The sequence below is a fragment of the Macrobrachium rosenbergii genome, chromosome 49 (genome assembly GCF_040412425.1).
Source record: "Macrobrachium rosenbergii isolate ZJJX-2024 chromosome 49, ASM4041242v1, whole genome shotgun sequence".
In the NCBI taxonomy this organism is placed as follows: domain Eukaryota; kingdom Metazoa; phylum Arthropoda; class Malacostraca; order Decapoda; family Palaemonidae; genus Macrobrachium; species Macrobrachium rosenbergii.
Genome location: NC_089789.1, coordinates 41783606 through 41796414, shown reverse-complemented (window position 1 = coordinate 41796414; position 12809 = coordinate 41783606). Strand labels below are relative to the sequence as shown.

Below are 12809 nucleotides of genomic sequence, written 5' to 3'. Positions count from 1 at the left end.
AAGTTGAGGAGATTCTTTTTATTCAGGTAAGGTCGTATGTTATTCAAATTATAGAAGAATGTGCTTTTACAGGGGGGAAGTTATTCAATGAGCCAATTCAGATGATGTTACTGAATGTGCATATTGTAAAATTCATCTGAAAAGTCGCGTCTCTCCGTCAGTCTTAGTTGAATTTTTTTTTTTTGTTTTTTTTTTTTTGTCGGGGATTTGTAAAAGATACAGACAGCATAATTGTCACGTCACTGATGTCAGCTGACTGTGCATAGAAATGCAGTTGTAGGAATGACAGTAATTTTGCGAAGTCAGGTTACTCTGTCAGTTAGGATGACTATGGCTGAATTTCTAGAGGAAAGCTAACAGCATTTTGATGCTTTCGTGTGTTAAATAACTCTCTTTTCTACTGTTGACAGCAGTTTAACGCTTTTGTTTATTAATTAACCCTCTTGGCTTTTGGGCTCCTGTGTGGTGCTTTCTCGCCTGCACCAGACTGGTGAGGTCTGTGAAGTGTTTAGATATTTTATTACTCATTATTTCCTTTATTCATGTATTTTAGTGTCACAAAGCACGTCCACTGGATATAATAGTAATGCAGGATTATCCTGTGAAATTTGAGAAGATAAATTTCTCGGAATTAGAATTTCGTAGAAAGACTAAGGGAGAACCAGTTTGCCATCGTCAGAGATCATGGAAAAGCAAGTGTACTGTTACTGCTGCGTGGTTACATCATGTGATACCTTTACATAAGAACAGAAAGAAAGGGTACCATCTGAAACTTGGGTATAGCCTATGCTTGGGAAGACGATTTGCCTCTCGTGATCACAGACTGGCGTCGAGATGTTGCTTATAAAAGAGAAAGAGAGAGAGGCGATTACGTCTCGTTTTTCATTGTACGATGATATACTGATTACACAAACCTCTCTCTCTCTCTCTCTCTCTCTCTCTCTCTCTCTCTCTCTCTCTCTCTCTCTCTCTCTCTCAAACAGATCAACCATGTCTAAACAAATCGCTGCTTGGCTCGACGGAAGTGTGCAAGATTGTTTAAGGAAATGGGTTCCTTCACACAAGCACACTCAGGTGTCTTATAGATCGATGTGGTGATGTCTTCTTAGTATGACTAGATACACTTTATTTGCAGGAGTTGAAATTCAGCCTTTATTTACAGATAGTTATAAATGTGGTTTCTTTAGTTCAGATTACAGGCGTTTTTCGGAGATGGGCGTAGAGGTTTGTCAAAGTTCATTTTCAGAGAAGTTTATTGCAGCCTGACTGGTGACGTTATAGTAGATTGAAATATACAGTATATATATATATATATATATATATATATATATATATATATATATATATATATATATATATATATATATATATATATATATATATATATATTATATTGTATATGTATATATATACATATATATTATATATACGTATATATATTATGTATATGTGTGTGTATGTATTATAAGTTATATTTTATAAGTGGACTTGGACACACAATACAAAACGTCATAAAGGTGTTTGCCATTTTTCGGCATCTGTATGTGTGTGTATGTGTGTATGTGTGTTTGTGACAAGTAGAATCAAATGCGCTTGCTACAGATTCACAGATTATCGTAGAATGGTGGCCATAGAAATCTTTTTCATTGATAGACAAATTATTCTCGATGTGAGATCTAAACATTGGTGTTTGTTCTAGATGGAATTGAATGTGTGCTCATAAATAGTCTGACAAAGAACGTGTTTATCATGACTCTGTGTAACGAATTTAAGCCTGGCATTTGTCATGATTTGGTACAAAGGTCGTGGTTTGTGTTGGACACAAACTGTTTACAGAAAGACGACGAAAAAAAGTCTCTTTGTAACGTAAGTTGTAGGGTTTGAGAAATGACAGGATTTGGTGTCTGTGTTTGTGTGTGTTGTGGGGGGGGCGCCTTTCTGTCCCCCCCCTCCTCGTGAGAGTATAATCTGCAGCAGAATGTTACAGGTCTCGTTCTTTGTGCTACAAAGTCTATTCCAGTTCCCCTCGGGTCTGGGCTAGATAAGAGGGTATTAGATTGGCCCCCTTCCTCTGTCTTCATTACAGATAATAATAATAATAGTAAAATTACAAATAATGATAAAAGAATAAATCTGTGATAGCACTTAACGCATCTTCAGTCACGTATCTCAGTGAATTCGGCGTCGATGACCGTAATTATTTTGGCACCACTTCGTGTAATTGAATGAATCCGTAAATCATTCAGAGGCCTGGGGAGTCTTCATAAAAGGTTAAACCAGAAAAGTTAAACACACGAAAACAGGTGTCAGTTTTATAGAAAATAGTCCAGAGGGTGATGCCCCGGAAGACGGCTACTAGATTTATTGTTTTTGTTGGAGAGTTTAGAGGAATTTTTTTTCAGAATACTTTGGTGATGGAAGATGGTGAAAAAAGAGTAATAGGACGGTGGTTTGAAAGACGTGTTTTCTCTCTCTCTCTCTCTCTCTCTCTCTCTCTCTCTCTCTCTCTCTCTCTCATTCATAGGGAGACGCAATTATTTTTAATTATATATATATATATATATATATATATATATATATATATATATATATATATATATATATATATATATATATATAGAGAGATAGATAGAGAGAGAGAGAGAGAAGAGAGAAAGAAGAGAGAGAGAGAGAGAGAGAGATGTATGTGTGTGTTCGTGTATTTACACCTGTCAAGGAATAACAACGTGATATAAAATGTGAACAGGATATTTGGCTTTGAAAATGCTGTAGAGAATAAATATATGTATATATATATATATATATATATATATATATATATATATATATATATATATATATATAGCCTATATATATACATATACATATATATATACATATATATATATGTGTGTGTGTGTGTATTAAAACTTTTTTTAATGATACCTCATTACAGAAGGTTTTTCTGTTGAAGTCCTTATGAAGGATTATGAAGGATTACGGCTTGTAAATGTCATTTCGTAATGGGCATTAGTAGCATAAAACTGAAAGAGAAATTTATGAACTATTAACATCTTCATAAACCGATAACGTCCTTAGAGAGACGTTTACTTTCGCATCGGAACGAAAGGACGAGTGATTAGGCTATATATATAAGCTGCAAGTGACTTCAGTTACGCAAACATAAAGAAAATTGAGAAAACTGCGACTTTTTAAAACAGGGATTTATTTCATTGCGTTGCCAGCGTTCATGAAAGAGACTGCGGAACGCGACTATAGCAGCTGAAGCATGGGCGGGTTTCTGGGCATCGGTTGGTGGTGGGGCTTCGTCTGGGCAGCAGCAGCAGCGGACTGAATGTGACCTCTGGATGCCCGTGAAGTGTGGTGTTGTATGCGAGATGTAGCAGTAGCGACGAAACGAGTCTCCGCGTAGTGAAGTCCTTGGCCTAGAAATACTTCGTCTGCCTTTCCCTATGATTCGGTTCTGTTTTTTCTTCTCTGCCTTGGCTTGAAGTATTTGGGGGCATTGGGTTAAGTATAGGAGCTTGTAAATTAGTGGTACAGGATGGCGGCTCGACACTCTTGAAATGACAGAAGGCGCTGTTAGTTTACGCATGTTTATTGTATGATTGTGCAGAAGCTTCCGAACATTTGAATTACAGTTTGCGGGACTTTTACATCAGTGTTTATTTCTTTTACAGAATTTACAACAACAAATACAACAATAATAATAATAATAATAATAATAATAATAATAATAATAATAATAATGTTACAGTGTGTAAACTCGTATAACGCAGTGTGACATTTTTACATCAATGTTTATTTCTGTTACAGAATTTACAACAACAACAACAACAATAACAATAATAATAATAATAATAATAATAATAATAATAATAATAATAATAATAATAATAATAATAATAGTTACAGTGTGTGAACTCGTGTAACGCAGTGTGACATTCAGAGAGGCTAATCATTATGGAATTATATTGCAACATTAACGGACGTCATGCATGTTTATGTATGAGGTAACAAGTGTGGCGCCGGCTAAAATGTAATTAGCTTTCATACTCCCAAGTTGGCTCTCATACATCCATTGGAACTCTGTGGCGAAAGAAGTTTTACTCAACAGCACAGCTTTTTTTTTTTTTTTTTTATATTTTTTTATAGTTAAGGATATATCGCACGTTTCCCCGGCTCTTTCTCTCCTTCTGATGTCGTGGTTTGGAATTCACTTCCTACTTCTCTTTTCCCCGATTTACTATCTCTCATTCTGAGGGACGTACAACCCACCACTCATTCCTATGAGTGGTGGGTTGTACGTCCCTTCGAGCTTTTCAATCAATTATCACCAAATGATTTTTTTTATGTTAAATATTCAGCTTGTAAACTGGAACAGACACTGCTCGCTGTATGTGAAGAGAGAGAGAGAGAGAGAGAGAGAGAGAGAGAGAGACGTTGATTGTTATCACTGTGAGCTGGAGTTCAAGAATAGGGCAGGGCATGGGCCTAGCAGCCTCATCCATAAGACTGCCTGGTGATTATATATATATATATATATATATATATATATATATATATATATATATATATATATATATATATATATATATATATATATATATATATATATATATATATATATATATATATATATATATATATATATATAAAATGAAGTCAGTGGAAACAGACTGCTACATAAAATCATCTTTATTCTTGCTGACGTTTCAAGACAACTAGTGAGTTACAAATACATATAAATTACAAAGAAATCTTTAAAAAAAAACATTGTACATAAAAAAGATGTCCGTGTAATTTATATGTATATATAATTCACAATATTTCTTATTTTATTGCAGCCATGGAAATGAGAGTAGCTACCTTGAAACGTCGGCACAAATATAAAGATGATTTTATTTATTGGTCTCTTTCCAGTACCGTACCCTTATTTCTTGATACGTCTGACTGATTAGCTGTCCTGCCTCTCTCTCTCTCTCTCTCTCTCTCTCTCTCTCTCTCTTCTCTCTCTCTCTCTCTCTCTCTCTCTCTATATATATATATATATATATATATATATATATATATATATATATATATATATATATATATATATATATATATATATATATCAATGCAACACTACCATCGGAAAAGAAATCTGCTGGAGACTGTGTTCATTGAAGCTAATTCCACCAGGAATGTTAAACTCCACCCTGGATTATCCCTTGACGCTTTGTCCCTGTCTTTGTTGTTGAAAGAACGTGCTGCCCAGATTAACAAACTGTAACCCCCTTTCTGCTTTTGTATATAAATCTCTGTCAACTTCTTTTGTATTCAGTGTGAACTTGACAATGTAGAATAAACTACGAAAGTAGTTGTTCAAAATCCTGGTTTTCACTGCCTCCAAACATGGATATATATATATATATATATATATATATATATATATATATATATATATATATATATATATACATATATATATATATATATATATATATATATATATATATATATATATATATATGTATATATATATATATATAACCTCAACTACTATTTAATGGCTTAGAGAAGTTTGTGAGTGTTGAGTGACGGCGCCCCGAACTTCGACAGTTCGACCAAGCCATTTAAGGCTCATTTAACAACTACGAAACACGGCTCCATATTGACAGGGGAGCCGGAGGTTTGTGTTCCATTTACGAGACACAAGATTCGGTCCTGGGCCTGACGTTTCGGTCCTGGGTCTGACGTTTCGGTATTTCATAAATGGTCGGGCGCGTTCAGATTAGGTCTGTGTCCAGTCTGGTGTTGGGGGTTGGGGGATCATCGGCGGAATTAAATTGACTTAATGGGGTGTATTATCGCCTGGTCAGGCCTAATTTCGGGCTTGAGTGCGGTATTAACATTGGCTTCTCTCTCTCTCTCTCTCTCTCTCTCTCTCTCTCTCTCTCTCTCTCTCTCTCTCTCTCTCTCTGATTTTTATTATTTATTGGGATGCATAGACTCCTTCTTTAATTTCTTGGGATATCTAGTGATTCTCTCTCTCTCTCTCTCTCTCTCCTCTCTCTCTCTCTCTCTCTCTCTCTCTCTCTCTCTCTCAAGTGGTTTCATTAGACTTTAGGATGCCCAAACACACTCTGTCCCGGAACTCTTTAATGTATCGGAATGCTTAATAATTCTCTCTCTCTCTCTCTCTCTCTCTCTCTCTCTCTCTCTCTCTCTCTCTCTCTCTCTCTCTCTCTCATTCCTTTATCTCTTCCGGAGTTCTGTAATTGTCGAACGGGAAGTTTTGATAGGGCGATTCAGTGACAAAGATAACACAAGTTTTGTAGTTACATTTCAAGTGCGGTTATTATTTCGCAAAGATAAGTTCGCGTACTTTAATTCCCAGTAACAGCAGCAACCTAAAGAATGACAACAACAACATCAACAACAGAGAGACCGGGGTGCATCCAGCGAACGAGTTTTTGATTAGCGCTCCGAAGGAAATTTCAATATTGCCTTTTGTATCGGGGCCAGAATAACACTCCGTAAAAGACCGGAGAAATGAAAATGGTTCTGTATTTTTCTTTTTCCTCTATAGAATTTCGAAGTAAGACGTTTCAGTGGCGTTGGTAGAATTTTTATTTTGCATATCGATTGTCGAATTTTACTCGCATTCGCTTTGGGAACTTACCATGGCCCCGTTGTCTCTTGTACCAGAGTGCTGAGGTTTGTCGCAAGTTTCTGTATTGCTTGAGGTCGTGCAATTTCATTTCAGTATTAGAAAATACTTTGCCTGTGCATGGAAGGGACAGAAATGGAGGTATCTGCATCAGACAATTTTTCTTCCCAGTGTGACAGTGGGGCTGGCTCCCAGTTCCACCTTCAAAGACACTTTTAAATCCTTTTCAATTAATGTGAGTCGTGGTAAAGGTGGTGAATGTTGTATTAGAAGGTTAAAAAAGGGCATGATCTGTTGGTATGTCGGAGGTTTACGTGTAGGCCTACATCTGGTTCTGAAGGGGAAGTGGGTGTGGCTGCCTCTGTTAACTGATGTGTGACCTAATTGCTTGAACCCTCATACTGTCTGTTAATGCTTGAGGTCGTCATATGACCTTTTGTGTGTCATTGGCACTGATGTTTCTTGGCTCTCCTCTTCCTCCTACTCCTCTTCTTCTTCTTCTTCTTCTTCTTCTTCTTCTTCTTCTTCTTCTTGAGTGGCAGTAAAATTTTCCTCCTCCTCCTCCTCCTCTTCTTCTTCTTCTTCTTCTTCTTCTTCTTCTTCTTCTTCTTCTTCTTCTTCTTCTTCTTCAGATAACTTGCTCATAGTGAAGATGACACATGAACGCCTTTATCTTATCATTTGTTAGCCTGACTTACGTACCCAGCTGTGGAGCGCACTCCAGTAAACAAACATCCCACGTTATCGCTTTCCTGTCCACTGGGCATCTTAAAGGTGAAGTTGATCGTTTACAAGTCTGTTATTTACAAGCCCAGTAAGCATTGTAATTGTTGCTCAGATAAGGGTCAGAGTAGTATATTAATTTCAAGTAGAGTAAGTAATGTAATTGAGTATATTAATGTCATGTACGGTAAGTAATTTAATTGCTGGTCACATACACATTCAGAAAGGTTTTGGACAATGCAGTTTCACTTCATTGGTCGTCTCGTGTTGATTTTTTATGCGTAATTCTCTCAAGTTTGTTGGCTGTAATGCAGCCAGTGGTAAGGTGCACAATCGTGAATGATGTTGATGTTGAGTTCTTTCTGCCTGCCTCTCAGATTCAACTTAAATTTCAACTGATATTACTTTTTCAATGTTATGTGTGCATCACTTATACGTTTATGCCTTTAGTGTTGGTTCTAGGAAAATGGTAGTGTTGTAATTTATCCTTAGGCAGTCTAAAACAAAACTGATCCTTAGGGTTTTTTTTTTTACTTCTCAGTTTTCATGTTACACTCTTGGTTGAGTGCAAGTTTCCGCTTCAATCATTTTTCTCCTGTTACAAAACGTCCTGTTGTTGCAGACGGAATGGTCTCTCTCTCTCTCTCTCTCTCTCTCTCTCTCTCTCTCTCTCTCTCTCTCTCTCTCTCTCTCTCTCTCTCTCTCTCTCTCTCTCTCTCTCCCCGTAATATAGACATTTTTTCTCTCCGTAATACATCCAGGGAATTGAGAAATTAATCTTTTTTCTCTCTCTCCCCCCCTCTCTCTCTCTATATATATATGTAAAATATATACAGCGAATTTATAACTCTCTCTCTCTCTCTCTCTCTCTCTCTCTCTCTCTCTCTCTCTCTCTCTCTCTCTCTCTCTCCTCTCTCTCTCCATATATGTAATGAGAACTTTATCTCTATCTCCCCTCTCTTTATATATGTAATCTCTCTCTCTCTAACTCTCTCTCTCTCTCTCTCTCTCTCTCTCTCTCTCTCTCTCTCTCTCTCTCTCTCTGGGTATCATCACCACCACCAGCACCACCACCATGCGAGAATATTCGAAAAGGAAATATGTGGTTTGGACTTCTAAGAAACTCTTCCCTCAGCCTCAGGCATCTTCGTCCTCGCCTTCTTTTCCTCCTCTAACTCACCTGTCTCCTCCTCCTCCTCCTCCTCCTCCTCCTCCTCCTCCTCCTCCTCCTCCTCCTCCTCCTCCTCCTCCTCCTCCGTGAGGTTTTTTTTTCCTGAGTGTTTATCGAATTTTATTTCTGATTTCCTTTATTGCATATTGGTACTTGTTTACTAGTGTTTGGTTATTTTATGGTTTTTGTAGATTCGTTTAATTTCAATTTTTTTTCTTGGTTCTGACGAATCCTGTAGATTTTCTAAATTGCCTAGTTTTGAGTACGTGTGATTTCGTTCCTTTGTTTTATGATCGCTGTAGTTCCGATTTTTTTTTTTTCACTCCTCAGCTCAGATGAACACTGTAGATTTTTATAACAATTGCCTAATTTTATTTATGTTTTATTGTTTTTATATTATAGTTTCTAGTTTCATTTAATTGCACTTTTTTTCGGCTCTCAATAATTGTGTTGATTTGGTTTCAGTTTTGTGTAATTTCATTTCTCTGATTACACTATTTTTTTTTATCTCCTCAGCTCTGATAAATAGTGTAGATTTTTATAGTAAGTGTTTAAATTTATTATATTATATAGTAAAAGTTAATTATATTTTATGATTTGCGAAATTTCTTTTAATTACACATTTGTTTTTCTCAGCTCTGACGAATTATGTAGATTTTGCTAAATATTATGTAGTTTCATATGTTTTTATTTAGTTTTCCTTTTATGATTTCTTTAATTTAATTACACTTTTTGTCTCAGCTTTGGCAAATTATGTAGATTTCTTCTTAGTATTTTGTATTTTTATTCATTATTTATTTTTGTTTCTTGAAGATACATTTTCTCAGCTCTGGTTAACAATGTACCGATAGCTTTTTTTTTAAATTTTGTTATTTTGTATTTATTTAGAATAATTTAACTATCTTCCCCCCCTCCCCCCAGCTCTGTCAGGCACCTTGTTCACCCCAAAATTTGTGACGTAGGAATTGCCGCTGGCCATCCATGTAACTTACTTTACCGGAGTTTTTGAATATTTTTCATTTGTGTATTTGTGTCAACCCAGGGGAATCTCCTTGTTTACCTTAATAAGTTAAAGGTCTTTTAAAAGTTCCTCAAAGTTATCTAGCTTTTGACTCAGTTATTCAGCTTTCATTCACATACTTTTGAATAACTCGAGAATTTCTTTTTCTGTTTATTAAGCATTAGTTTCACCGTATTGGATTTTGAATATATTTTTTTTTTATTTATTTATTTGGTATCTCGTTCATTCCACGGTTTTTTTTTTGTATACAGTTTCTATTTAAACTGCTTTGTGTAGAATCTGATGCCTTTTGTATCTTCACAAAACACTAGTTTTGCCTTTTTTCAAAAGCAAGCTACCAGTAAAATTTTTACCATCAATGTATGTATTTATATACATACACATACATATGTATGTATATATATATATATATATTATTATATATATATATATATATATATATATATATATATATATATATATATATATATATATATATATATATATATATATATATATATATATATATATATATATATAGAGAGAGAGAGAGAGAGAGAGAGAGAGAGAGAGAGAGAGAGAAAGCATTCACTCGTGCTCTGAAATGAATGAATGTCTTTGTACAGGCTGATTTATGCATTTACCATTTTAAAAAAAAAATACAGAAAGTTCCCTATTCGCGACCATACAACGTCCTAACTACCATTTTCACAAGAGGATGTATTCTGTCTGTAGGCAGCAGAGCACCCACCCAGTACTTTCGTTAGCGCTCATCCAAAAATAGGTCCCCGGAGGCCCCTTTGTCAAAAGTATCTCAGGCTTTCTGTTGACCTTTTGGTGTTATGACAGTAGGGGAGCGGGAAGGGACCTTTAATAATAAGACCAAGGGGAGAGAGAGAGAGAGAGAGAGAGAGAGAGAGAGAGAGAGAGAGAGAGAGAGAGAGAGAGAGAGAGCTCGTGTTGATGATGTAATGTCAAAAGGTCTTTGTCTGGCAGGCAGATGGGGGATGATGTCCTTTTCTTTTTTTTTTTCTTTATCCGCTCCACTTTTCGATTCCTTTTGTTTGTTAATATTTTTTTATGCACTTCAGGTCGTGTTTTATTAAGCGTTGGTTAGGTTGGTCTTCAGTCCGTGCTGTGAGAACGATAAAGCTTATTCGCCATTAACGGTCCCAGCAAGGAGTTTATAAATTGCCCTGACGAAAGAGAAACGTCGACCTTAGGGTCAAGGTTCTCGCCTTGTGCAATCCCAGACGTTGGTAAAGCTTGCACTGAGCTCTTGCAGTCGTGAAAGAAGGTATATATAATGTTGAGGTTATAGTGAAGTGTAAAAGATGTGATGGAAAGTGAAATTGAAATTTGAATAATTTGGCTAAGTTTTCTTAGTATGAGTTACTCCTTTAATAACTTACCTGGCGGGATCGAATCAAAAGCCCTCTATAATATTTGCCTGGGTATTGCCGTCAGTGTACCTCACGCGGTGCATTGTAGGCATCACTTGAGATTCTTTGCTGCGTCCCTTCGGCCCCTAGCTGCAACCCTTTTCATTTCTTTTACTGTACCTCCGTTCCTATTCTCTTTCTGCCATCTTACTTTCCACCCTCTCCTACCAGTTGTTTCACAGTGCAACTGCGATGTTTTCCTCCTGTTACACCTTTCAAACCTTTTTACTCTGAATGACCTCATAGGTCCTGGCGCTTGGCCAAAATTTGATATTCCATTCCGTAATGATCTTAAATGTTCACGCAAGTATACGTAGTCACACTATGCTCATAAACACGAAGGGATCTGTACCTAATGACGTCATGTTCTTAACATATAATCAGTTATGCGTAGTCACAGAATTTTCTTGAACATGTAAGCAACTTTATCTATGCACGGAATGTTCTTGGAAGTTCAGGCAATTGTAGAAGGCCCAGAATGTTCTTGGAAGTTTAGGCAATTGTAGAAGGCCCAGAATGTTCGTGGAAGTTTAGGCAATTGTAGAAGGCCCAGAATTTTCTTGGAAGTTTAGGCAATTGTAGAAGGCCCAGAATGCACTTGGAAGTTTAGGCAGTTGTAGAAGGCCCAGAATGTTCTTGGAAGTTTAGGTAATTGTAGAAGGCCCAGAATGCACTTGGAAGTTTAGGCAATTGTAGAAGGCCCAGAATGTTCTTGGAAGTTTAGGCAATTGTAGAGGGCCCAGAATATTCGTGGAAGTTTAGGCAATTGTAGAAGGCCCAGAATGTTCTTGGAAGTTTAGGCAATTGTAGAAGGCCGAGAATGTTTGTGGACCTCTAGGCAACTACTTAATCACAGAATGCTGTTGAAAATGCAGGTAACTGTAGCTAATCACAGAATGTTCTTGAGCTTGTAGGCAGTTGCCCATAGTTGTAGAATGTTCTTGAATAGGTAGGCAACTGTGCCTTGTCAATGTTCCCACCATGGAGGTAACTAATTAAGAATGTTCCCGAACGTGAGTGAACTTCTTAAAAGAATGTTCCTGAACGTGAGTGAACTTATATTCTCGAACTGTCTCCAACAGAATCTCATTCTTGAACAGGAAGGCAGCGTAACTAAGTCAACAGGAAAACGCGCTTTTCTTTTATTTAATAAAAGTTCGCATAATTGCTTTTATCCATATCCTGTTTTCCCTCCGTGTGATTTGATTCCACCAACGCTGACCAAAAAATATAAAAAAAGAGAGAAAAACTTTCTTCTTCCTGTGCCTCATTTTTTCCTTAATAGAGGCATCTTTCTTATTTAGGCTTAAGCCTAACTTTCTTTTCTCCCTTGTAACGATCGCCATCTCACACACACAAAAAAGGAGAAAGTTATTTTTCATATTGGTTTTTATGTAATTATGCCACGGCTGCCAACAAGGAAGCGGTTCTTTATCGTAAAGAACAAGCCTAAAAAGGACTCTAGGCTGAATGCCCCTTTGTGCAAAAGAAAGCGGAAAGGAGAAACTGATAATAAACAAGTTTTCTTGTTGAGTTTTATTTTGAAGTGACAAAGAATGAACAGTAATTCATTTTTAAAAGAAGGTTAAGTCTTTCAAGAGAAAGTAATTTTGTCAACATTCATCCTTGCAGCTTTCTCTTATGGGCATTTAGGCTATATATGTGTGTGTCCTTGACTTGAACTTGAATACGTATACAATATAATTCGTGAACTGTTTGAACTTTGTAGTTGTCAGTATTATGTACATGAACGTGATTATTATATTTTTAACTCGGGTATTTCATTTAATTAAATCTTAGTTTTTATTCATAGGCATT

General features: G+C 36.3%; 1 protein-coding gene across 1 annotated transcript in view; it reads right to left on the bottom strand.

The window, feature by feature from the left end:
- Positions 1 to 7135: 7135 nt before the first annotated feature.
- Positions 7136 to 12809, bottom strand: part of LOC136832370 (major centromere autoantigen B-like) — a 9912-nt gene continuing 4238 nt past the window's right edge. Inside the window, exons 2-3 of the mRNA XM_067093280.1 lie at positions 8559 to 8651; positions 7136 to 7295 (exon numbers count right to left, since the gene is read on the bottom strand). Coding sequence (XP_066949381.1) covers positions 7136 to 7295; positions 8559 to 8651 — 253 coding nt within the window. The remainder of the gene's footprint in view (positions 7296 to 8558; positions 8652 to 12809) is intronic.